Source organism: Fonsecaea erecta (genome assembly GCF_001651985.1).
Source record: "Fonsecaea erecta strain CBS 125763 chromosome Unknown Scaff2, whole genome shotgun sequence".
In the NCBI taxonomy this organism is placed as follows: Eukaryota; Fungi; Ascomycota; class Eurotiomycetes; order Chaetothyriales; family Herpotrichiellaceae; genus Fonsecaea; species Fonsecaea erecta.
In genome coordinates, this window is record NW_017387245.1 from 3,725,515 (window position 1) to 3,750,514 (window position 25,000).

The following is a 25,000-nucleotide window of genomic DNA, read 5'->3' on the forward strand; positions in this document are numbered from 1 at the left end:
ACGAGAGCACGGCGGAGAAGAGATACTGGCATGAAGGGGGAATGTGGTAACGTACTTGAGATCCACCCTGTGTTCCTGGCTCGATATGCGCGAACTTACATGTCGACCCGAACCGGCAAGTCCCATAATCGAGATAATTGAAACAGATCTTGCTGCCGCTGCCGTTCATTTTAAAAGTCTGTTGAAAAAGCAGATTAGAAGTTCGGATGTCTTCCAGTACGGAATATAAGGAATGGAGGTGCGGAGGGAAACCCCCTGGGCGAGAGAGGTGCAACAACGCCCACACCGGTCCTGTTCAAAATCATGGAACTCATTCGCCGATATGCTTTCGTAGCGAGAGCGATGCTCAACGAGAACCCCCGTCTTGATGGTCCTTTGTGGGTTGAACCACGTAAGTGAGGCAATCCCGGACGTCGTCTGGCTCAATAAACAAGGCTACTAGCCAGGCTGAATACGAGCACGCTGCCTATTTGCTCGTCAACAGTGGCCTACAGCACAGTACACAGCACTGGTCAAGTAGTGGGGATTCCGCCTTTCTAGCCGGTAGCCATGCAGCTCCCCATTGCGAGCCAGCCTGCAGCTTCTGAGCAGACACCATTTATCTGAGTGGTTGATATGCTTGGATCACGTGATCTTTCACCAGTACCAGTCCAGATAATGCCGCTGGCCAAACCGGGGACCTGCTCCTTCGTCCCGTCTGCCGCGCAATCCGACCCATTTCCGCAGGGTCCTTCTAACGATTTGACTTCACTGGCTGCCTTTTTCCGCCTTATATTTTCTCTTCGCATCTGACCGACAGAGAGCTGAAGCCAAAGCACGCTTTCCTGGCTTGTAGGCGAACGACATGATCTCGTGGGGTGGAAGTACGGTCTATTGAGCCCGATCCTGCCTCTGCCCTACCCCACTATCCGCAGAAACACGCAGGATGCGCTAGAATTCTTCATGTGTAGTGGTGATTTTTACTAATATACAAAACATTCTGTTTTGATCCAGTCCCTATCGAAAGGACCGTATTAAGCACACAAAAGGATCGTGTCGCTATGTATTAGATCGTCGGATGAAGACGTCCACGAGGTCCTACTAATAAGTACTATCAGCAGACAGCCATCGGCCCGCTCCGCCAGACTAACCAAGCTCTATCATTTGCTTAAAAGCGCCTCGTCATATGATTGGAGGGTCAAATTAAGGTATCCCGCGCCAAGAAGAGTATGGCCTTCAAGGTGAGGCTGCTCATGTTGAGTAGGCTGAAACCGCTTTCTTCTCTCAAATATTCTACCGCGCGGCTGCTCTTTTTAGATGTGAACATTCTCGCGTGCCTGCCACTCTCTGGAGTAGAAGGCCTAATGATACGGTAGCGAGACTTTTGAGTTCCAGCTCCCACCTATTTTCCAAATCATTCCGACAAGATTAACGGATTTCAGGTACGTGACGCTATCGGGTGCATGCTTGAGAAGGGTTGTATAGTCCCGCAGCCAGCGAGGTACGTCTTCACCTTGCAGCTGACTGGTGACCCTTACAGGAAATACCATTCCGTTACCCGACCGCCCGATGGCGGACTCCCAAGATCTGCTGGACTGGTGAGTATCCAAATGCCATCAGCTTCTGGGCTGCCTGCTAAAGTGCCGTAGGTACGATGACCTGTATTCTCGCACTGTCGATCTCGTTGGCGACTATGCGGGTGACGAACCTTTCATCATCGAAGGGGACTCATTACTTCTCCACTCCTTTTCGGACGACAAAATCGACTTCTCGCCGGGCTTGCAACTGCTCCATGCCACCTACATTGTGGAAAATTTCCTTCGAGCTCTTCTCCAGCGAAAGTGCAAATTCAATGTCGTGTTCTTCAACAATCAGGCACACATGTGCATCCCACAGAATACCCCAGCTCACCTTCACTCGAGGTATCTCCTCGCTCGAGAGGCCATCATCCAGCACCTCAGCTGCAATCTTCCCCTTACTGTCCCATTCATAGAAGTCAAAACATTCGAATCGTATTTGTCCCATGACTTTGACGAGTATTTGGCAACAACAGGAGCATACTTCTTCATGTGTCATGATGGCTCTTTTCCACGGTCCGGTATCCAAGACGAGTTCGAAGGATCTTCAACAGAAGAAGAAAAAATCGAAAAAGAATCTCGAGCTCCATCTGAGCTGCAGGCTGACGACTCTGGTACAATCGGCGCTTTTGGGCACGGCGAAGAAATACTTGGCAATGGAAATATCAAAGTAACTCGACTTGATCAGACTCGGAAGGTGGTGTTGCGGCTGATGATCCACTGGCTCATTGGTCGTGGCTACAATATTGCTCTTGTCACCACAGTGGAGTTCCGGGACACAAAGGTAGGCGGTCTCTCCTCCGAGTATTAGTTTGTCGAGAAATATCTCACTATGGTAGCAGGTCATGGCAATGATTGTGGAAGGCTCCAGAGAACGGATGACCCTGCTGAGGCGTGTTCAAGGCAACAAATCTCAAATACCTCCTGCCTTGGAAGACCAATCACTCTCCAATATCCCAGGCGACGCTGCTTGCGATAGGGTCGAAAACCCAGTCATCAAAGAAATTGAGGAAGCTGTGCCTACCTCATCGCAGAACTCGTATTCCACAGAAACGGATGTCCACGTACCGCCAGCAGAAGTCCTGACAAAGACGTTGATGCTGCTAGACCGCACGCCAGAGCCACCTCTGACACAACGGGATTTGCTTATAGTTGCAGCTCTAAGCATCATGCTTAGATCTGGCAGAATCGGAGCGAATTATGCACTAGAAACATGTGCAATGATCCTCCATGCGATCGTGATGCGGGACTGTCGTCTTGACGGTCGAGCAGTGGATGCAATAAGCTCTAACATGAACATGATGTTCTTGACGGACTTTGTCGAAGTATCCCGCGAGATTCTGGTGTCAGACGCCTGGCGAGACAGTGTCCTGCGTCAAAAGCTTCCATGTGATCTAGCCGATTTGCTCGATGGAAGGCTATTTCTCAATGTGGTGTCTGAGCTTCAGAGGTCTCGTGGACCAACGGCTCTCGGCCCCTTGATACTCTCGTCATTGAGAGACTTCACATCTCTCATGAAGGAAACCTGTGGCATCAATCTGCACTTCGAACCAGGGGACTCGAGAACTCCTTCTCAGATAACTATAGGACAACAAGAAATGCGCTTCAACGTTATACGGCACTGTAGACAGGGGAGGGACACAACCACACCTACGAATAGACGTAATGTTCGGACGACGGTACTCCCTTTCAGCAACCCGGTGTTCGACACCCACCTGGGTCCTATTAAGCTTGCCATCGACGTATCGGTTGACAAAAAGAGCACATCGCAAATCTTTAAAGAGATCAGCCACTGGCACAATCATCGACGACCCATCGACAATAAGGCCGCTCGGGTAGTGACAGAATGGCAGAAGGCGCGCGATAATCGAAGGAATCAGTTTTTCATGACAGAAACTAGGGACTACGCTGCCAGCCTGACTAGTGCTATTGGGGGCATTCTGGAGCCCGAAACCATCATTGTCAAGTCGAAAGATGGGCCTTCACGCGTTTCCAGCAGATTGAAACCTCCGCAAACCCCAGCACACGGTGGAAAGAAGCAAGGCTCTAGATTCAATGTCAAAGAGCTGGCTGCAGTAGCGGCGCGAGAAAAGCAGGATAAGGATATTGCTAAGCTGCAGGAAGCATGGACTTCCGCGAGAACCCAGTTTGCTAAAGAGCTAAACCTGGCATCCCGCTACTTCAAAGTCAAGAGCTATCTGAACGGGCTGTCAAAGACCAAGCGAGTCGCGGTGGAAGCAGAGGTGTCGGTGTACTTGCTCAGCATTCTGGTCGAGATGTGGACAGTGAACTGCTCGGCTGACAACCGAGTCCATGCGATGCCGATCATGGGACTCATCTGGGACCAGATCCTCCAGATTAAAAGACTGAACCAAGGCATCACCACGGAGATTGCAGCATACGTCGTCAACACGATCCAAACCTTTCGTTTGCCGGCCTTGGGACCTCTCCAAGTCCAAGAACGACGCAATACTGGCTCCGCAACCGTCTTGTTCACCCCTGCGAGAGAAGCAGTGCCGACGCAACTATCGCCCCTGGAATTCCAGCTCGTCCACGCAGGGCCCTTCTTTGACCGAGACATGGGCTCAGCACCGGATGATCGCGTGCACGATTTTGAGCCGGATAAGTGGCAGCGAGACGTCCTGGACCAGATCGATGCGAAGAAGAGCGTCTTCGTGGTTGCTCCCACCAGCGCGGGAAAGACGTTTATTTCGTTCTACGCCATGAAGCAGGTGCTCGAGGAGGATGATGACGGGGTGCTGGTGTACGTTGCACCCACCAAAGCATTGGTGAACCAAATTGCCGCTGAGGTGCAGGCTCGATTTTCCAAGAACTTCCAGCACCCTGGAAAGTCCGTCTGGGCCATACACACACGCGATCACCGGGTCAACAACCCGACCGGGTGTCAGGTCTTGGTTACGGTCCCTCATATGCTCCAGATCATGCTTCTGAGTCCGTCAAATGCGAAGACGTGGTCTTCTCGTGTCAAGCGTATCATATTCGACGAGATTCACTGTATTGGCCAGGCCGATGACGGGGTTGTGTGGGAGCAGCTACTCCTTCTAGCTCCGTGCCCCATCATCGCGCTCTCAGCCACGGTTGGAAACCCACGAGAATTCAGCAACTGGTTGAGCAAGACTCAAGAGACCAACGGCATCCAACTCGAGATGATAGAACACCATCATCGCTACTCGGACCTACGGAAGTATATCTACAGTCCACCACAAAAGTTTCTCTTCGATGGCTTGTCCGAACGTTCACAACTACCCTCTGTTGGGATCGACAACGCAATCGGTATGAGTTTCATGCATCCTGTTGCGAGCTTGGTCGATCGGACGCGAGGGATACCTGATGATTTGACTCTCGAACCGCGAGATTGCTGGATGCTATGGAACGCCATGAAGAAGCACGAGACAGAGGCATTCCCTGTTGACGAGTCGTTAGACCCTTCAAAGTGCCTGCCACAGATCGTACGCAAAGTTGACATCGTCGATTGGGATGCTAATCTCAAGGCACTCCTGAAGACGTGGGTAGAAAATCGCAAGTCTCCCTTTGAGCTGGTGCTGAAGGATTTGGAGCAGCCCGTGAGGGACGCACAATGTCCAGGGGTACAGATATCTTCTGGGAAAGTCAACAACAGCAAGACCCTTCGTGCCGTCCAGGAGGCTGATTTCCTCGACACCACACTGCCTCTCGTCTGCTCGCTCCATGACGAAGGAGCTCTTCCCGCACTATTCTTCAACTATGACCGGAACGCGTGTGAACTCATATGTCAGCGTCTCCTCCAGGAGTTACAGGAGGCAGAAGACCGCTGGAAGGAAGTTAGCAGAACCTGGAAAACTAAGATTAAGAGCTGGGAGGCTTGGAAACTTAACCAGGACAAGCTGAGCAAGAAGAAGGCTCCCAAGAAGGTGCAGAGAGGGAATGCAGACGACGAACCAGCAACACGGGCCGAGCGGATGCGGGAAACAGGCTCGGAAGAGTCAAGCATCCTGGAATCTTTCAATCCCGATGATCCCGTCTCTGGATTTCACCTCGCCAACACGCAAAAGCTCAGTCGCCTTGATTTCCAGGAGTACGCCAATGAGCTTAAGAGGCGCTTGGTGCCGGACTGGCTGATCAACGGCCTGAGGCGAGGTATCGGTGTCCACCACGCCGGCATGAACCGCAAATACCGTCAAGTGTGCGAGATTCTGTTCCGCAAAGGGTACTTGCGCGTCGTGATAGCCACCGGGACACTGGCGCTGGGTATCAACATGCCTTGCAAGACTGTTGTTTTCTCTGGAGACTCGATCTTTCTGACGGCTCTCAACTTTCGCCAGGCGGCGGGTCGAGCAGGGCGCCGAGGATTTGATGTCCTGGGTAATGTGGTCTTCCAAGGAGTACCATATTCAAAAGTCTGCCGCCTGCTCAGCTCGAGGCTACCAGACCTCAACGGTCACTTTCCCATCACGACGAGCTTAGTGTTGCGCCTTTTCATCTTGCTCCATGAATCAGGGAATGCAGCATACGCTGTCAAGGCGATCAATTCGATCCTCTCGTGCCCGCGGATCTATCTGGGTGGTCCAGAGTCAAAACACACTGTCCTGCACCATCTGCGGTTTTCAATAGAGTATCTTCGCCGCAACCATTTGTTGGACGTCTCGGGTGCTCCACTCAATTTTACTGGCTGTGTCTCTCACCTGTATTACACTGAGAACGCAAGTTTTGCGTTCCACGCATTGCTCAAAAGTGGGTATTTCAGCAAGCTTTGTGGGGATATTCATGTCAGCCCTAAACAAGTTTTGCTTGACTTGATACTTGTCATGTCACACCTCTTCGGACGTCGGTACCTGAGACAGTCTGTTCTGGAGTCACGCCGCGCCCAATCACGGTGGTCATCGTCGGTCGTCGTACTTCCACCTCTGCCAGAAAAGGCAGCGCGCACCCTATTGGCCCACAACGATCAAACACTGGATGTGTATGCTGCTTATGTGTCAACCTATATCGACCAGCACGTCACGGAGCTTGATCACTACTTGCCACTCACTGGACTAAAATGCGGCGGAGACAAGTCACTAGAGGAGATCGGCGTGGCTGTCTCTCCTCTTCCTCCCGCCCGCATAAACTCGGCTTTTGTTGCTCTCTCGGGCCATCGAGATGAGTGGAAAAGCGTCTCTGATTTGTGCAAGATGGTTCGCAGTGGAGTCTGGCTGGAGGAAGCCGTAGTCCCCTACGTGGGGACCTATCCGAACGACAGCACAGCGCTTTTAAATGCTTACCTTTACGACTTCTTCAAACATGGTAACGTGGTTGCTCTCGAGAAAGAGAATGGTGTTCGCAAAGCTGAGGTCTGGTTTGTCCTCAATGATTTCTCTCTTGTCCTTGCGACTATCGTTACCAGCCTAGAGAACTTTTTGAAGCTTTCCCTACCAACGGCAGCCGAGATGATCGACATCATGGGGTTTGGTGATGTACACGAGTCAGAGCTGGATGACAAAGCCCTGGAAGCGGGTCCAGACAACAAAGCCACCTCCAGCGCTCGGACACTGCCCAATCGAGAAATGCTGAAGCAGGAACTAACAGCTACAAAGGCGGGATCTAGCGATGGGAAAAAGAAGGTGGTTGACAGCTGGGAAGACGATGCGAGTGACCACGGCGATAAGCCCGAAACAAATGGGGCCATTCCAGAAACCATGGGTGAGGCGGTCAGAGCGGCCAAAGCGGGAAAGAAGCCTATGATGACAAGTGCGAAGGAACCGGCGAGGGAGTCGGAACGACAAGGGAAAGAGTCCGAGATCGGGGATGGAAACTTGTTCATGGTTCTGAAGGCCTTTACCATGCTTCAAGAGGAGTTCAACCAAAAGTTCAGGGCAATGTGGGCATAAACGCCATAGTCGAAAGGATGGATGCCGGTGGGAAAGAATACCATATCGCAGCGTTGCAAAGCTTATGTCTTCTTGGTGATCTTGGGGGATTTCATGCACGATTGATTGATTTCGAGTTTTTACGGCTATTGGGAATACGTTAGACAGTGCCTTTCTATTCTTGTTCAACTCGTGAAAGGATTGAAAGGATTGAAAAGATAGAGGTAGACAATTCGGGAGTGTTTTCGCTGGAATGCAAGGCTGTGAGACGCAAGGGGGCTGTTCTCATAAAATGTGACACTAGTCAGTTTAAGGCTAGCACCTCGGTACACTTTCCATTCCGCCTCCCCAATATTCCTGTGCCTGAGGGACTGCGGGCTGCAGTCTGGTAACAAACGGGGCCTCCAGGGTTAGGAAAACGCGATCCCGTGTACCGAGTACTGCGGACGCGTTCCTGAGTGTCTCTCAATGACGTTGTCCACGGCCCAGATGGCCCGACTCCCTTCCTCTGATGACGAGACTGAGTCGAGGACCGCTGCAGTCGGTTTGACGCGTGAAGCAAGACAAAAAGGTCAAGTCAACTCCGCACCACTTCTTCCAACTGATTCCTCGATATCTTCGCAATCTTCCGCTATGGGCAATGCGACTTCGCGGGCAGCGGTGGCGGCGACCCCAGATCAAGAGAGTCCAAAGGACACGGCGTCGACAACGATCTACGCCTCCGGAGGCTTTGGGAACAACAGACTGGCTACAGGCTTCCGCACAGCAGCCCTTCCCGCCGCTCCTGACGAGTCGCAGCCCATTATCAGCAAAAGTGACAACTCGTTGAAACCTACTTTATCATCAGGAGATTCCATAGACGATGCGATCGAGATTTCTGACGACGAGCAAGAGTCCGATGACGGGGGGATGGTCATTAACATTGACACCGTCCAAAATCACCAGCTCTCTGACGATATGGTCCTTGATGACGATCAGATGGATGTGGAGAAAACGGAAAAGGAGGAGGAGGAAGTTGAAGAGGAAGACGAAGACAGCGACGACGAGGAAGAAGGAGAAACACATTCACATTCAGAGGAGGACACAGAGCCCCAGTCGTCTACTAGAGAGACAACACTACCCCTCTCTTCTACCGAACGGGATGCTCACGACCAATTACAGGGCGATATCGAGAGATTCTCCCGTACCGTCATGGGCGGACTCCCCTCGCATTCTGTTGCCTCCAACGTCCGAGTACAGCCAGGCCCTCGCCTTGCAGATCTGAGCCCGGAAGAGCTTGAGCTTCAGCTGAAGTACGCTTTCTTCCACGTCAGTCGCAGCAAAATTGACCTCAATCAGCCTGCTGTCTGCCTGAGCTGTCTTCAAAGCGGCCATGCCGAGCGAGATTGTCCCGAATTGACCTGCGTCCACTGCTCTGCCAGCCACTCTAGCCGCCTTTGCCCTCTGCTTCAGAGGTGCTCGAAATGTCGTGACCGCGGACACACTGCTGAGTCTTGTCCCACAGGCCTGAAAATCACCACGATACCCTGTGATATCTGTGGCACCTTCAATCATACGGAGCAGACATGTCCTCAGCGATTCTTGCCATCTTACGGGATGTCAGACGTTGGTCCTACCAAACACTGGATCTCTTGTTGCGTCTGCGCAAGTAAGTCCCATCTCGTAGGTGACTGTCCCAATGCGAACCAAGTCGCAGCAGCAAGATGGTCATTGAAGTCCTTCCCCTCCGAGCAGGTCATCAACCTAAGCCTTGAGTCAAATTCGAAGCAGAGGGAAATAGAATCGGCCAACCGTGGTCTACGGCCGGAAGGGCTCAAGATCAGAGGTCGTGCCGGCCTTCACAGTGCGCGCGGCCCCAGTGGCAGGCCGGAGGTGGACACTTCCGACAGCGACGAGCAATTTCTGAAGCCACGAGTCCAAGGCCCACGCAATGCAAAGCGTGGCAACTTGACATTTACAACACAGATGTCGAAAGAGAGCATGACAGCTGGCGCTATCCCGAAGAAGTCGGTGCTCACCGAGTTCCTCAAAGCCATCAACCAACAACGGCAGGCTGGTAGAGGGCGGTTTGAAGTGGTCTACGCTAACAAGTAAGATCCCCCTTTTTTTCCCTTTGGTGTGGCAGAGCACGGTTGGTCACAATGTTGCTGACTTTCCCCCAAAGCCTGGTATCCTTCGTAGACCACTCAGACCCACAAAATTCGAGGGTGATCAACGGCAACGTCAGGCAGATCGAGGTGATCCAGAATTGGTGGAGGTAAAAATGAACCCCCAATCCAGCACTTTGTAAACAACCCACGGCTGACGCAGGGTACTTACTTACTACCTACCAGGTCACGGCGTCTGGACGAAGCGTATCTTGTTTAGGAAACAGCAGGGCTTCACCCAGAGACGACGGCACAGAGACGAGCACCGCCAGCAGCTGGCCCAGCACGATCCAGTCCCCAGAGCCTCGCAGGCTCTGGCGGAAGCGTCTCCTCACAACAACAGCAACAACAGCAACAACCATCCGCCACAGGGCTGCGATTGGTGAGCAGGTGCAAAGACCAGGGACGGCAACCGCCGGTGTGGCATAACATGTACCGGGGGCCATGAACGAGCCAAGCGACACTCGAAATTATTATTACATGCACTCACTCACAGAGCATGAACCAGCCGGCAAACGCACTCAGTGGCGGCCGTGCGGCTGGAGATGTATTGCTAATGGTCGTCCTCATTGGCGCCGTCGGTCCAGCAGGAGGATAAGTCGGATATGTCTATGTCTCTTTCACCGGCAGGATGCGACGAAGCCAGGATATATTATGTATGCACACGCGCACATGAGCCTTTTTCGAGTTCGGAAACAACGAGGCAAGGATGAAAGCCTCTCTCTTCTCTACAGTTTAGTTTGGTCCTCGACGAGTCACTCTCAGGATAAGGTTCAAAGCACAAATACGAGAACTCAGACTCGGACTTGGACTCAACAGACGAAGATGATCGTGCAAGGTGTGTGTGTGTGTGTATGTGTGTATTTTGATCGCGCTCGTTGACGCCGGTTCGAATGCCATTAGGTCCATCTCTATCCCTTTGTGCCGGACTCTAGCCATCTTGAGCTCTTCGTTTCTTCCCTGTGCACCTTGCTGTGACCACATGCTACCAAGTGATTGACTATTCCTTTCCAGCGGGTGATGCCCAAGACCTGCGCCGGGTGTTTCTCTCACACTAGCGATTGTAAATTCCACCACGCGTCTTGCTGGTCACTATCTTTACCAGTTAATATTCCTATCCATCATCAGCTGGCTGTCATCCCAATGTCCTTCCTTCCCCGTGCTTGGCTCCCTTGGTTCGGGGCTGTCGAGGGCGATGGAAAGCTCTCGTGGGGAGGAACGGGCCTGCTCACCACCATTGGCATACTCCAGCATTTCTACATCCGCACCATTGCCTAATCTCTGAGTGGGTGGTACAGCCGTCATCTGGCTTTGGGGCTGATCTTGTCGTTCCGCGGCGCCAGGAGGCGGGTTCACAATCTCCCGTTTGACTGTCTCCGCGAGGTCGTCGATCCGATTTGCATCCAAATAGACCAAGAGGTACGGGTTCGGAGGCGGGTTCAAGCCGCTGCCGCTGGTTGGCTGCTGTTGACCTTGGGACTGAAATTGTGCATACGGGTTTCCGAAAATCTCGTTTAGATTGGTGACAGTGGAGACTCGATCGTCATTGTATTTCCGCCATACCTCTTTCTTGTGGTCGAATATGTACACCCAGTAGTGGCCTCCACCAGCCGAACCGCGGTGGAAGAACGCCGCATGGAGGCGGTAAGGGTGTTTGCGCATGTCGACGAAAGATTCTTTGATTTGTTGGGAGAGATGGAACACACGAGCACGGATTTCTGTGGCGAAGCAGAAGGGGAGATTAGGACTTCATCGTCAGGGGTGTAGAAGGGAGGGAAGCCCCTACCTCGGAGCTCAGAACGAGCATTCTCAGCTAAGATACCGAGAGTAGCGATCGCGTTTGGATTCACATGGAGTTCGCCTGATGTTTGATCTCCCGGCACTTCGGCGAGATATTCCAAGATGACCTTTGCATCTTCGAGAAGACCAGGCACATCTGCAGATTTGCCCTGCGCATGGTGTCAGCTCCTATTACAGTTCATGAAGGGAGGCCTGTCGTCTTACGTATTTTTCCTCAAGCTCATCCCTCCGTGTGACCAGTGATGCCAACTCCTTCTTGATCTCCCACGTCTGCTGCCGTCGTTGCAGGAGGTCAGAGCCAGGTGAACTTTCCAGGTATCTGTCCATGTAGATGGTCTCTGGAACATCGATGTGATAGTTCAGCTTCTCTTGACGTTTCGTCTCGTTATTCCACGACACGCGGTCCAAGGCTATGCTCAAGACTGGCGGTAGACTGGCGATTGATGTATATGCTTTTGCGCCATCTGGGGCATCTTGGAGGTCGAACTCGTTGTCAATCGCAGCATATACATCAGCGGGCCGATGGAATACCCGTGTGATGATATTGAGAAACGGTAGAGCCTCTGGTGCTTCTTTCTCAGGTTGGCTGTGGATTACCTGCTGCCCGAAAAATAGATCATGCACTTCGTCGCGTTGCTCTCCTGACCTATCGAAACCTGTAGGCCGTATGGCGTACGACAACTGGATAATGCAGTGGTTCATGACCTCGGTTACATCTTGTTGGCGGGCATACTCTTCCAACGTAGTTGTAGTATTCAGGATGGGTTTCCGTGGAGGCACCGGGGGTGGCTTCCCAGGAGGCGGGGCATACTTCAACAATTCAGGATCTATGCCAGAAGCCTTCTTGTCGGTATCTCCAGACACTGCACCTGATTGAGCATTTGGATTTGTTGGTGCTGCTGTTGTCAGCGGCTGCCCAGTCCAAGGAGACATAGCCACCGATGTTTTCGTGGTATTAACGGGTGACACATTCTCCTTGTTATCTGAGATCGACATGTGTTGTTCAGTTCTCTCCACCGTCACATTGCGGTCACTTTCAGAAGTTGACACCAAGGTGGCATCACTGGCACTGTCATTGACGACGGGATCATCGACATTTTGCTGGCCGGGACTCACGTCCTCTTCAGCTTCCAATTTCGAAGCGTCAGAGCTAGAGATCTTGTCAACGTCGGCGGTCTGAGTGTCGGTTGGAGATTGGATGGCTATCGTATCCATTGTCCCATTCGCCTCGGAGTCAACCACTGGCGAGAGACCCGAAACAGGTAACGACCCGATCGAGCCCAAGCTGGGGCGTTCATTCGATTTGAGTGTTGACCTTCGTCGCATCTTTTCCTTGACACTTTCAGTCTCCAGGGTCAACCGCGCAAGCTCCTGCTCCGGCTTGATGGATGAACGGGGTGTTTGTATCATGCCGCGGAACAGAGACGCCAGGCTGTCGACAAACCTCTGCGCAGTTTGAACCTCCTTGACGCTGACTTTTCGTTGTCCAACGCGCTTTTGCTCCATGCTCTTCTCGTCCAAGGGCATCTTGTAATCATCAAAGTTGAGAACTAACTGTCGCACTTGGTTCATCGTGAATAGGAACTGCAACAAGCTGTTCAAGTAGCAGGTATTCCCAATATTTTCTAGTCCGACAGGTTCCTCCGGCCTGCCCTGAGGTTCTTGAGGCGCCCTGCTGTGTAAATGGTCCAACAAAATGGAGCTATTCCGACCTTTGGCGATTGCGGCCAGAGCTCTGTTGTAGTATTCCACGCTGCCGGGATTTTCATCGACGGCTATATTATATTGATAGAGGATCATTTCATCGTCGATCTCGCGGTTGTCAATCTGGAGGGCTTGGTAGCCCTCAGCAGGCTCCATCTGGTTGCGCGTTTCGTTGGAAAACCCTGAGTCGATCCAGTTTGTCAAAAATGCGCTTTTGCGATGTTGAGCGATTAGGCGAACAGCTTGAGTAGCTTGCTCCTCAAGTGCCTTGTTGTCGTTTGTCTGCAAACAAAGATGAGCACGGATTGAGTGACAAGTGAGCAGGCAACAAACCTTGACAGCAAACAAAGCTTGGATGTGCTCGTCTTCGACTGTGGGATCGGCGTCGAGGAAGGCAAGTGCAGACTCGTAGCTGTCAATAACTGTGGTCAAATTGTGAGTAAGCGAATCCCAACTGATCGAGAGCGTGCCAACTCACTGTTCAGGGCAGTGTCAGTGATGCGTTTACTGTCACGATGAGCTCCGATGATACGGAGATAGTCTCTCAGTTGGTGTTCGTGGCCTGGTGAGTCTGCGAGTTGGGCTGTGAATGAACCGATAATGTCTTCGTCGCTAACCGGACCCCCAACATCGCTCAGATGGAAGGCTTTATACGCTTCATCCAACATTTCCGCATCATACCGGCCCCGTGACGTCTCCAATACGACTTCAGTCTCCAAAACTTCACTCTGGCGCTGATGCACAATATGCTTGAGGTTGGTGAGATACACATGTGCGTTTGGAGCATCTGTTTGCACCTGCCAGTGGTACGCTTTGGCCACCAGTTGGTCCGACAGATCCATCGGGCACCCGAGGGCAACGAAAGGACTGCGTCCACGTTAGCACACGCCCCATGATAAACCGGAGAGGGTTGCCTGTACGCAGTTTTCAGTGCGGGAGAGATTCGGTCAGTGCTGCTCTCAGGGTGCCTGTCATCTGCGACACATTAGTCCATCTCCACCAGATGCAGGCAGGCGACTCACAGTCCTGGCAGCCAAGGGCTCGTGAAAGCTCCCTATCCGCGGGTGCAGGAGGGGTGCTATCTTTCAGCAGCTTTCGTTCTTCATAGGGGCGCGACAGAATGAGAGCCGTCAATTCGTGTTCGGCATTATCTAACCAGAGGTTGGCAGGACTTTGGAACGGAAGGTTCTCGTCGAAGTCGGGTTCTGGGACCATCCAGCAACCTCCAGGCTATGATCATGGAGTCAACACACATATATCAACGTCTGCAGCTTGTCCACCTACCGCAGGCCGGAACCCGAGATGCTCCAGAACATCCCTACAAGCATGGCCCTCCAGTCCAAATCGAACAATGAATCTCCGATTTGACGCACTGATTGATCTATAGGTTGGTTGTTCTCTTGCACGCCAGGAATTCCTGATATACGTTCGAAGATCATCTAGGACATCAACCGGCGCCGGAGCCCTCATCCCCTCTGTGTCCCCTGCCTTCTTGCGAAAAGCCTCTTTTGATCTTTCACCAAGCAGCGACGGGTCGGTCAGGGTATGGATGTCGCTCGGACGCAGGACTGGAGGGCCGTAACGCACGGTAACGGTGGCGGAGCAGGTAGGGGAAGAACATCGGTAGGAGTATATTTCATCTTGAGAGTCCGGATTCTGGCGCCGCCACGCATTCTGTTCCAACGGCTCTTGAAAGGCTGACCTCACCAGGTGATGCAGAGGATGATCGACGTTTGGACAAGAGCCATTGTTAAATCTGATGCTGTAATCGATCTTGACATGCAAATGCACCCGGCACACTTGACAGAAAGCCGCGATGCACCATATTGACTCCGGCCCAGGTCTCTCGTCCAACGCGGGAAGCTCACATTGTCTCGGCTTCAACCCAAATTTGTGCCTGCAGCTATAAAGAGGTAGCCGGGCGGCCAAATAGGGCGCTTGGATGAACTTGAGAGGAGAATCAGCGAGCAGATTCGGAAGGTCTTCGGACTCTCGCCATGGCTCATAGAGGGTCAAATCCTCGATGAATGCCGGGGCAGTTCGACCTGTGGTATCTCGTCACTATACAGCATCTCTTGGGTATTATCTCTTGTCTACGCACCAGATCCTCTGATCGGCGCAATGAAGGACCGGATGTTACCTTGCACGCCGGCCATGCAAGTCGGTTGGAAAGCGATCGACCAGCTCTCCGAGCCAGCAATGAGGGCAGGCGTGCAAATGTCCTGTCGCTGAATCTAGACAAAGCGGGATATGGACGATCTAGGCTCATGCGGGCGAAGGAGACTTGGGACCGGGGAACTACTGTGATGGATTGTTGAAACGGAGGATTCGAGCAATGAAGCAGAGGACTGAACTGGACCTTTCCCCGAGACCGTCACCTCCGCAGTCTTCTGTCGAGCAGTGACAGAAGAGACGTCGGACAGACTCAAGCACATGCGCGGTCAATATGCTAGGTACCAGAGGAGTCCAGGAGATCCTGCCATAACTGAGGAGAAATGATGTATTTCGTAGCAGCCTGCGAATGGCGAAAGGCATATGCGACTCGAGAGCCCGTGGATTCCAAATCTGGGGGGCGCGTAAGGCGGCGCCACTGCCCAATAGCTTCCTGTGCGGCAGGTTTGCCGAGTCAAATTCCCATGCTCGTGAGGCCGCTTCATCGGGAGCCAGATATATTACGGACGGCGCGATTTTGTCTGGTCTAGACCCGTGTCAGAAGAGAGTTTTGCTCGTGCAGCACTAAGGCGGTTGTGAACTTCATTCAGCCTCACATCCCCGTGACATTGTGATCGTGACAGTCGACAACTAACTCCTGACGGACCGTCTCTCAGCAAGCACTAGGTAGAGACACAGACTGGTTTTCAAGCAGCCGAAGCCATGATATTGAGCCTCCATGATGTGCTGCTACCTGTCATAGACCTTGATTCCCACCACAGCTGAACCGTCAAGACTCAAGTTGCTTTCACGTCACCAGAAAGTGTGCCTGTTCTCAGTGTGAGAAGTGGAAGCCCAGACATCTTGAAGAAAATGAGATTAGTATGCTGCAGGCCAGCTCGACATCATAGAGTGTTGCAAGTCTCTCTGGGAAGTGCAAGTATATACATCTTTGCTCGTGGCGTCCTTGTCATAGCCTCGTATCTCTAGCCGTTCATTCCTCGATGGAACCCCATTTATGTATGGTTTGCCATTCAAACCTACCAGTAAAAGTTGAAGAACAGTTCTCACGGATCGTGGCCGATGTATAACCTACGTGCCTAGAAAGACGCGATTGAATCTAACGGTAAAGGAGTAGACAATGCCAATGTGACAGCCTACCGTGTGCTGTCTCGAGAGGACACAGAGCAAATGCCCACTTCATGAGCCGGAATTAGACGGCTCGCACATGTTCTGTATTGGTTGAAGGAGGAGTGTATCCGAACAAAGGGCAGTGGTCGAATGCCGAGTGGGCATATTCCGACCAGCGTCATGCTCGAAGGAGTAGCTCAGGATAAGTGACTACGATAGAACAGTATGGTGATATAGGTGAGGCACGCCGAGTTGTAAAAGCGGCTCCGACCAGTTCCTACTTGGGTAACCAGAGGCGCCAAGGCTGCGCCCGCCCGACTGCTGGTGAGAGCTTCAGCATTGAGGATTCTCACACCAGGTCAATCTCCCCATCGACACCACACCTGCCACTCCTTTCTCCCCCTCCACCGAGTCGATATCGCCCTGACCCAGTTTCGGATGACTTGACCCTGGTTACCCTCAACTCCCAACATCCAGGATCGCAGCCATGGGGGACTTGGTGGACCCGAAGCCCAACTACGATGTCGATGAACCCGTTTACCAACCTCAGGATGCTCTGGGCATCTCGGCTCGCTCGGCTGCATTGACTGGCGCGGCGGGGCTTTTCATTGCCTCTGTCCAGAACACTGTTGCGAAGGAACAAATCGGTGCCTTTGGGGTGTTTACACGGTTTGGGCGGACAATTGGTCTACTCAGTATGAATGGGATTCTCCTCCGACCATTGAAGTACAGTTCTGACCGTATCCAGCGGCAATGGGAGGTACATTCCAATTCGCAAGTACGGCTTCCGCAAATCTGCGAGAAAAGAATGATTACATCAACCATGTGATTGGGGGTACCATTGCAGGCTCTTTGAATGGCCTCTGGAGTATGGAACGCAAAACAAGACACATTGAGGATATTGCTGACTGATGGACAGAGCGCTCAATGGCATCGACGCTGGGCAGTGCTTTGGCTCTTGGCACCGCGATGGGCGTGATCAGCTACACTGGCCGCTCGATTTTTGAATCATCTTCAGACAAGGCCTTCGACGACCGGATGACACATAAAGAGGAGGCCAGGGCTCGGTTCAGGAGGCCGCTCAATGAAACAATCAACGAGCTGGGCGAAGGACGAGGTAAGCGCGCTCGGCAAGATAATCTTCGCAGGCGGCTGATTCACACGGCTTCAGGTATTTACGGGCCCGGGTACGAGGAAAGACGGAAGCAGAGAATTAAGGAAAGATACGGCTTCGATGTCCAACCGCCTTACTACGAGGGCAAGGCCGCACCTGGGGCATGATCCGCGACCCCTTTCTCCCCGGGCGACACCATTGGCTCCGAATCTGAAGCGCCGGCCTGGGCAGTTGTACTAGCGAACAAGGCTCCAGAGTGATGTTTTTTCAACCTTGCAAGAAGAGGGACGCAGACAGGCTTGTTACACCATGCGCAAGGCTGAATGTGAGGAATTGGCTGGCTCAATGGCCACGAAAATCATTTGTACATACGCGAACCATACCAAGATGTTCGAAAGCATATGCTTGCATTCCAGTCCAAACTCGAAAGACGAGGCTACGAAGATAGCTTCCTCCCTGGGTTTCTGTGGACCAGAGTTCCCATGTTCAACATCATGTGGCTCACTTTAGATTGCTGCCTCAAGACTCTTATGGGGAAAGCAACAAGCCACGGCGATCGAATTGATGGCCGGACTGATTAGGTACAAGGTGATGGATGAGCCCAGCAAATGCATGTGCATCAGTAAGCAAATCTAACCAAAGCAGGAACAAAATCTGCACACATGGAGGAATTGGGGCCATGCAAGAGAACAATGGCCTGGTCTTGGTGTTTTATTTCCAGTGTTGTGCCGTATTACCTATGTAGTTGCCCATACACCATGGCTTGGGTGGCTATTGTTGCTATATCTAGTGGTGTCGAATGCCACCCCTTGGACAAATGACACTGCGCAGTCCCTTATCCGCTGGTTTCCAGCAGTCACGCCACAACTTTGTACCAAACTTCGAACTCGATGGGATCTGTCGAACTCCCGTCGAGACATGAGTCCTCCACACCCAATCCAGATCTCCCGTGAGGCATCAAAAGGTGATGTTTCTGCTGGATAGTACTTCCTCGGTGCTTTCTCGCACGGGGCCAGGCAAAGAGGAGCTTGCTAATAGCTGACTGAGTCCTGCGTACGACGCTACAATGGACCAGCCCACTGGCGGATCGGTGGAGGGGGCGCAGAGATGAACGATTGATGACGGTATGTGCCGATTTCCTGAGCTTTTGCCTTTTGAGTGGGCAGCTGGACTATCGAGCCATTTGACCTGATCATCAGGCAATGCCACTGGCCCAGCCACCGCAGAGAGGATTTGCCTAGGTATACGGATTACCCTTCCCACGAGCTCCCGTCAGTGTCCATCGGAGCATGTTTCCCTCTCCTGCGAGTCTTCCCGTGGTGTCCTGCATGCCTTGAGAGCTGTCCTCGTTGCTTAGATAGCTCTCTTCTTGTTCCGGTTTAGAGGGTGTTCCAGGTTCGGAAGGCTGCCGCGCCTAAGAAGTGCAGCTGTTCACGGTTTCCAGTATGATTTGGCGGGGTGAGTGGTTCCCTCAAATAGTTCATGTGGCTAGCGACGCAATCGCGGGCGAGCTAGCTACCACGAGAGCTGTCGACTTGGTTAATCCTGCGAGACCACCCTCGGCAATGCTCAACCGGCGATCGAGAAGGAAAACCTTGGGGCCATGCTGTCGTACTGCGACGGGTGGTGCTCTGGCGAACGATCTCTGGAAGGTGTATATACTGTAGGGTACTGTAGCAGGACAAAGCGAATGCGAGTCATGACATCACCAGTGTCTGACGCTGGGCAGTCAGGAGAATGCCTCGTCACTCCACTGCCGCTTGATGCTCAGCACTCAATCTCGAGGGGTCGAGCTCCTCAGCAGCTCCACGCGCCAACCGCCTGGCCGCCATCCGCCGAGGGGGGCCCCCCAGCTCCTTCTAGTCACCCAGACTCCCCTTGGCCAGCTGCCAACTAACCAACCGCCCAGCAGCCTAATCCCACCACCCTTGGGCGGACCTTCCCCTCTCTTCTTCCAGGCGCTCCACTGGGCACCGACGCCCTGTTGCCATTCGACCAACGTGTTCCCGCCGTGCCGGTGGCACTGAGCAACTTCAAGGAAGGGGCCCTAATCCAAGCCTCCACCTCCCACGGCACCCACCCCAAGCTTCCCAAGCGGGCACTGACTTCACCGTTTTTATTATTGCCTTGGACCTGTCCACCTCAACGTCGACGCTCCCGCCCGCCCTCGAACCGCCCTCATCATCGCAACTTTCTTGACTCTTGGTTCTTCCTGGCATCGACGTCATCCATTTTTGCGCCGCCTGTCGCATTTCCTTTCCCTGGACTCGACTCCCCTCGTCTGAGCTCTCTTCTCAGCTTTAATTGCTGTACCTTTCGGACTTTCGCACCAACTAGGTGTGCTGAATACTCGAAAACGCCTGTGTCTGCTCCAAGATGCTGCTCACGACATAGCTCTCCAACGAGACCTACCGGTGTTCCTAGACTTCAATGACCTACAGATAGCGCTGCAACCGAGCTTTCACGTCCCTATCTTGACCTCGTCATCATGTCCTCGAGACCTATCACTCCTGTTTCACCGGTTCAAAGCGCTCACCCTGATGCTTCGATACATTCCGCGCGAGCACCGAGTGCTAGACTATCTTATCGGCCCGTATCCTATGCTGGTACCCAGCACACTGAGACCGTGTCGCATCCAAACCACTCTCAAGCCGCTTTACTGCAGGACCAATCCACCGTATCGCAAGCCGCCGACCTCCATGATGAAGTCGTCCACCAAAACCAGGACTCCCCAGAGCTCCCTCGGACCAACTCGCACATGTCAGGATCGCAGACGCTGCTACCATCGAGAGGCGGGACACTGAAGAAGAAGGCCTCCCTTCACAAGAGCGCAAGTCTGAAGAGGACTGCGAGCAAAAGAAGCAGCTATGCTGGCTCTGTGCGAAGCATGCCACTGGCCGAAAAGGAGAAGTATGGCGAAACCGAAGAGAGCAATAGTGTTTTCTACTGCCCGGTCCCGACAACCGGAAATCCAACAGAACTTCTCGCAGCGCGCTTCCAAGGTATGCTCTAACCCCCCATTGACCCACTCGGTGGTGCGTTCCTCTTCTAATCTCGGCGGCAGCATGGCGGAAAGTCCTCAAGGATTTGATCAATTACTTCCGCGAGTTGCACAAGACGTATGAGATGCGGTCCAAGGCGCTCATGTCGACCTCCAACGTCATCAACAACACCACCATCCCTTCCAATTTCTTGACGTCTGGTGGTTTGGGCGACGCCGCATATATCCTTCGAGATTTCCACAAACAAGGACTGAACGAAGCCAACAAGGCTCGGGATCTCGAAAATGAAGTCATTATTCAACTCACGGGTCTGCGTAGTGATCTCCAACAGAAGATCAAAGAGATCAAAAGCTTGTCTGGTGATTTTAAGAATTCAGTAGACAAGGAAAAGGAGGCGACCAAAAGGGCCGTCCAGTCTCTCCAGGAGTCGCTCGGCATGGTTGATCACGACGCAACATCTACCGGAGGGAAAGGGGATCCTTTTCTGGTCAAGATGGCTGTCGACAAGCAGATTGAGAAACAGATCGATGAAGAGAACTATTTGCATCGGGTAGGACGCCTCGGCAAGCTCCGGCACAATTACTTGAGCTAACATGAACAGGCCTACCTCAACCTCGAAGCCTCTGGCCGAGAGCTCGAGTCTATCGTGGTTGGCGAAATCCAGAAAGCGTACAACGTGCTTGCTGGTATCCTGCGCCGCGAGGCCGACGACGCCTATGATACCGCCGAGAAGCTCAAGGACGGACCGCTGTCGATGGCCAAGGACCATGAATGGGACGAATTCACCAGGAATAACAATCAAATGGTGGACCCAAGGATCCCGGTTCGACAAGTCTCTCACATTATCTATCCGGGAAAAGACCACCCCGCAGCTATAGAAGTGAGGAGCGGGATGCTCGAGCGGAAGAGCAAATATTTGAAGAACTACACCCCAGGATGGTGAGTAGAAGAAGCTTGCACTGCGAATGTTGCGGCTACGGTAACTAACTGCGCCCGGCAGGTACGTGTTGTCTCCGACACATCTGCACGAATTCAAGTCGGCAGACCGGATCGCATTCCAGTCGCCTGTCATGTCATTGTACTTGCCTGAGCAGAAATTGGGCTCTCATTCCGAGCGCGACTCTTCGTCTCATAAATTCATGCTCAAGGGTCGACAGACCGGCTCGATGCACCGAGGGCACGCGTGGGTGTTTCGAGCCGAATCCCACGAAACGATGTTGGCATGGTTCAATGACATCAAGGAGCTTACTGAAAAGCGAGGCGAGGAGCGCAACGAGTTTGTCCGCAGAACGCACGCTCGATCGCTGTCTGGCAATAGCGTCAAGCCGGCGAGCATTATCAGCTCGGAGGGCGAAATGGAAGACGATGAGGCGGATCGCGTTGCGTTTTCCGGTGAACAGTCCGTGCGAGGAACGTCTGCTGATGGAGCTGGGGCGGCTGCAGCTGCGGCTGCCGCCAGCGCCGGTGGACTCGGTGTGGTTGCGTTGAACGACATCGAGGACAACAGGTCTGAAGCCGGGTGGCGTCCTCCACAACGACCAGCACCAGGTGGGCGATTTCCATCTGATCTCAACGTACAGCGCGGCTTACAGGCTCCGCTGTCCCCTTCTAGTGGAGAGAGTTCTGACCCAGACCGTGATGTGATAGCAGCAGCAGGAGCTCTGCCGGGCAGCGGAGTACCTTTCGCCAATACGACGGAGAAGCACACGGATCTTCAACCGGACGCTCACCTCCCTGAAGAACCGACTTCACAGATGAACACGACCAGCCAGTATACACCAGGTCACCATCCGAATTTGTTCCCCAGCCATCAACCTCCTCCCGGCTCCCGTGATGGCGCGAGTCAATACGGTGAATGGATGGCACCGATCGCTGCAGGCACGGGAGGCGCGGTGTTGGCCGCCGGCGCCATGCATCATCACCACGAGCATCTGCAGGAGAAGCAAGCTGAGACCACTGCCCAACGACTAGACGGCGAATCAGCCATACCGCACTATGGGGAATCTTCTGCTCCTATCCCCGTAGCCACTGCGGCGCCTGTCGACGCGCCGTCTGGGCCGCGGGCAATGAGCGAAACAACGACAGCGCCCAGCTCGGCGGTTGCGAACACCGTATCCTCGGGGACAGAGGGAACTTTGTCAACCGTGCCTACAAGCAGCGGTCATGGCGCGGCGACGGACACCATGTTTGACGCCAATGGTGTGTATGCGGGGCCCAGAAGCTCCAAAACTGCGCCGACGGACTACGTGGTCAAGCCGGCGCCGGCCTATAGCAATGAGAAGAGCACCAGAGACTTCCATGTGCCAGGAGAGTTCCCTGCGACCCCAGCTCTCAATGACGACACAAGGATCTACCACGACGTGGTCCAACATTAGACCTGCTGGTAATACTGGAGCGTGGCACGTTGGACTGAGCGCGCTTGTCGCTACGAGACGAAATCCGGGACGGCTGTTCATTGGGACCAATGCATCTCACGATCTGTGCATACATATTGCGTGGTAATAGTCGAGATTTAACGTGGTCGTTCCTACGTGTTTGCAGTTTTGAGATACCACGATCGTTACGGAAGTTTGGTTCGTCGCTTGTCTATACGGTACTCGGGGGAAGCGCAATATGGAAGCATCACGACACATGATTTCCTGCGCGGCCAGCAACGTTCGAGATACAGGGAGGAACACCGTCTTGTGTGGGAAAGGGGCTATTGCAACGAAGGATTCCAGTCGATAGGGCGTCAGTGGGTTACACTACACTTAGCAATCGAAAAAGTCTTGAAGTCCTGCTCAGTCTTTTTTGTCCGACCAGGACTCACTCACAGTGTTCCATGCATATTTTTCGTTTCTTTTCTTCTGTTTCCTTGCAGGATGAGCTGAACGTTGTCGCAGGAGATGGTGCAAAGATGTGCCTCTGTCCAGGTGAGGCACCGTCCTATTCGGGTCAAACGTGCTTCATTGGACGTACAGTGTCAATGGCGTCCATGGTAGAGGGACTCTTTGGAGACGTCTCCAACATCGGCGAACCGAGATGATCCGAAATTGGTAGGAGAGGTGATGTACCTCGAACGCTGTATGTATGAATGTCGGCCATTCTCCACGACAGCTCCACTATAGATCGGGGCAAGGACGGGTCGATGGGACCATAATACTCGTTGGACTATCATCCTGAATCGCCAGTTTCCGACCGGGATGCAGGAAGTGAGCAAAACCAAGGCATAACCTCATCGGCTATTGCATCCATCCACCAAGTCGATAGATATCATGAAGCCCTTTAGGCTGTCGTTACCGAATGGGGCTCACCTTTCAGGCATTCTCTCGGTGCCGACCCGAGCCCCAACCTCGACGGCAACGCCTGCCTATCAACCCTTGGTCGTTGGCATACACGGTGGGACATACTTTTCAAAGTATTTCGACGCCGGTACCACCAACTCCGCCCTCCGGCTGGCAGAAACACTGGGAGTGCCGTTTGTCTCCATTGACCGGCCGGGCTACAAAGACAGCACGGAACTGCCTCCGGTGTCAGAGGGATCCACGTTCCTCCAGGAAGAAGGCAGATACCTCCACCGCTACATCCTCCCTACCATATGGCAAGAGTTCGGGACCAGCTCTGGAGCAACCACCGTCGTCGTCCTCGCACACTCGTTGGGCTCCCCAAGCGCTATCGTGGCCACCGCTCTCCATGCCAAGGAACCTCAACCTCAGTATCCTTGTGGAGGGCTGATCATGTCCGGCTGGGGCACGGTTCATGGCCGTCCACGCGCCAGTGCACAACATATTGTGGCGAACGGGGTCGTCGACGGCCGGATTGCTTGGCTGTTGGAGTTGAAAGACGGCCCAATGTTTGGGGATCCCCGCCTGGGACGAGTGTCACGCGAGATCCGGGACATGGGCGAGGAGCTGAATACGTCCATGTCCCTCGGGGAGTTTGCTGACGGCTCGTTCCAGTGGTTGGATTACTGGCAGGATTATGCGAAGGAGATCAAAGTCCCGGTCATGTATGGCCTGGGGGAACATGACGCCCTGTGGAAAGCCTCACGGGAGACTGTCCATGACTTTGCCCGGGAGTTTCGCGGGAGTCCCAGGGTCGAGAGCGGAATCGTGCTGGGAGCACCGCACTGTATCGAGTTGAGCTATTGGGGACCAGGCTGGATTTTGAGGTGCTTGGGGTTCGCGGCTGAGTGTGCGGCTACTGAGGGCGTGAGTCGGAGAGCTGCAGCAGCAGCAGGGGCTCAAGCCTAGCTGTGTCGAGAGAGAGGGAGGAGGACTAGGAACCTACCTATCTACCTACCTGGGACAGACACACAGAAACAGAGAGCCAAACGGGTGTACTCGACACATTGCCCCTGTCGTCAGCAAGACATCTTACGCATCTGCCAGCCAGCTTTGAGGGCCTCAACAGGACCAGCTTCACACTTCCCTACCCTTATCAGACTTCTCTTCTCAGATAGGTACCTAGGTAGGTTATCTGGCCTTTATTGTATTGATCAGATGCGAGGTTGGAGGGTTGGGCATGTCGACAGTGAAGACCGTGAAAATTGGTACCTACCCCAATATGT

General features: G+C 53.3%; 6 protein-coding genes across 6 annotated transcripts; 5 read left to right on the plus strand and 1 right to left on the minus strand.

Annotated features, from left to right (window-relative positions):
- Window positions 1-1,548: 1,548 nt before the first annotated feature.
- AYL99_03092 (hypothetical protein) lies at window positions 1,549-7,423 on the plus strand (the record flags this gene model as incomplete). Its single annotated transcript, XM_018834608.1, has 3 exons — window positions 1,549-1,577; window positions 1,629-2,340; window positions 2,399-7,423. The coding sequence occupies 3 exons, from the start codon at window positions 1,549-1,551 to the stop codon at window positions 7,421-7,423; spliced, it is 5,766 nt and encodes a 1,921-aa protein (XP_018697232.1).
- A 612-nt stretch (window positions 7,424-8,035) lies between these two features.
- AYL99_03093 (hypothetical protein) lies at window positions 8,036-9,496 on the plus strand (the record flags this gene model as incomplete). Its single annotated transcript, XM_018834609.1, has 1 exon — window positions 8,036-9,496. One exon carries the CDS (start codon window positions 8,036-8,038, stop codon window positions 9,494-9,496), a length of 1,461 nt encoding a protein of 486 aa, XP_018697233.1.
- A 1,151-nt stretch (window positions 9,497-10,647) lies between these two features.
- AYL99_03094 (hypothetical protein) lies at window positions 10,648-15,209 on the minus strand (the record flags this gene model as incomplete). Its single annotated transcript, XM_018834610.1, has 9 exons — window positions 10,648-11,267; window positions 11,336-11,498; window positions 11,554-13,335; window positions 13,387-13,475; window positions 13,532-13,920; window positions 13,974-14,028; window positions 14,076-14,283; window positions 14,338-15,098; window positions 15,155-15,209. 9 exons carry the CDS (start codon window positions 15,207-15,209, stop codon window positions 10,648-10,650), a joined length of 4,122 nt encoding a protein of 1,373 aa, XP_018697234.1.
- Window positions 15,210-16,822: 1,613 nt separating this feature from the next.
- Window positions 16,823-17,616, plus strand: AYL99_03095 (hypothetical protein; the record flags this gene model as incomplete). Its single annotated transcript, XM_018834611.1, has 4 exons — window positions 16,823-17,030; window positions 17,084-17,203; window positions 17,255-17,452; window positions 17,507-17,616. 4 exons carry the CDS (start codon window positions 16,823-16,825, stop codon window positions 17,614-17,616), a joined length of 636 nt encoding a protein of 211 aa, XP_018697235.1.
- A 2,321-nt stretch (window positions 17,617-19,937) lies between these two features.
- Window positions 19,938-22,826, plus strand: AYL99_03096 (hypothetical protein; the record flags this gene model as incomplete). The annotated part of the gene is made up of 4 exons (XM_018834612.1): window positions 19,938-20,451; window positions 20,514-21,001; window positions 21,053-21,390; window positions 21,452-22,826. The coding sequence occupies 4 exons, from the start codon at window positions 19,938-19,940 to the stop codon at window positions 22,824-22,826; spliced, it is 2,715 nt and encodes a 904-aa protein (XP_018697236.1).
- Window positions 22,827-23,705: 879 nt separating this feature from the next.
- Window positions 23,706-24,683, plus strand: AYL99_03097 (hypothetical protein; the record flags this gene model as incomplete). The annotated part of the gene is made up of 1 exon (XM_018834613.1): window positions 23,706-24,683. The coding sequence occupies one exon, from the start codon at window positions 23,706-23,708 to the stop codon at window positions 24,681-24,683; it is 978 nt and encodes a 325-aa protein (XP_018697237.1).
- Between the last annotated feature and the right edge of the window lie 317 nt (window positions 24,684-25,000).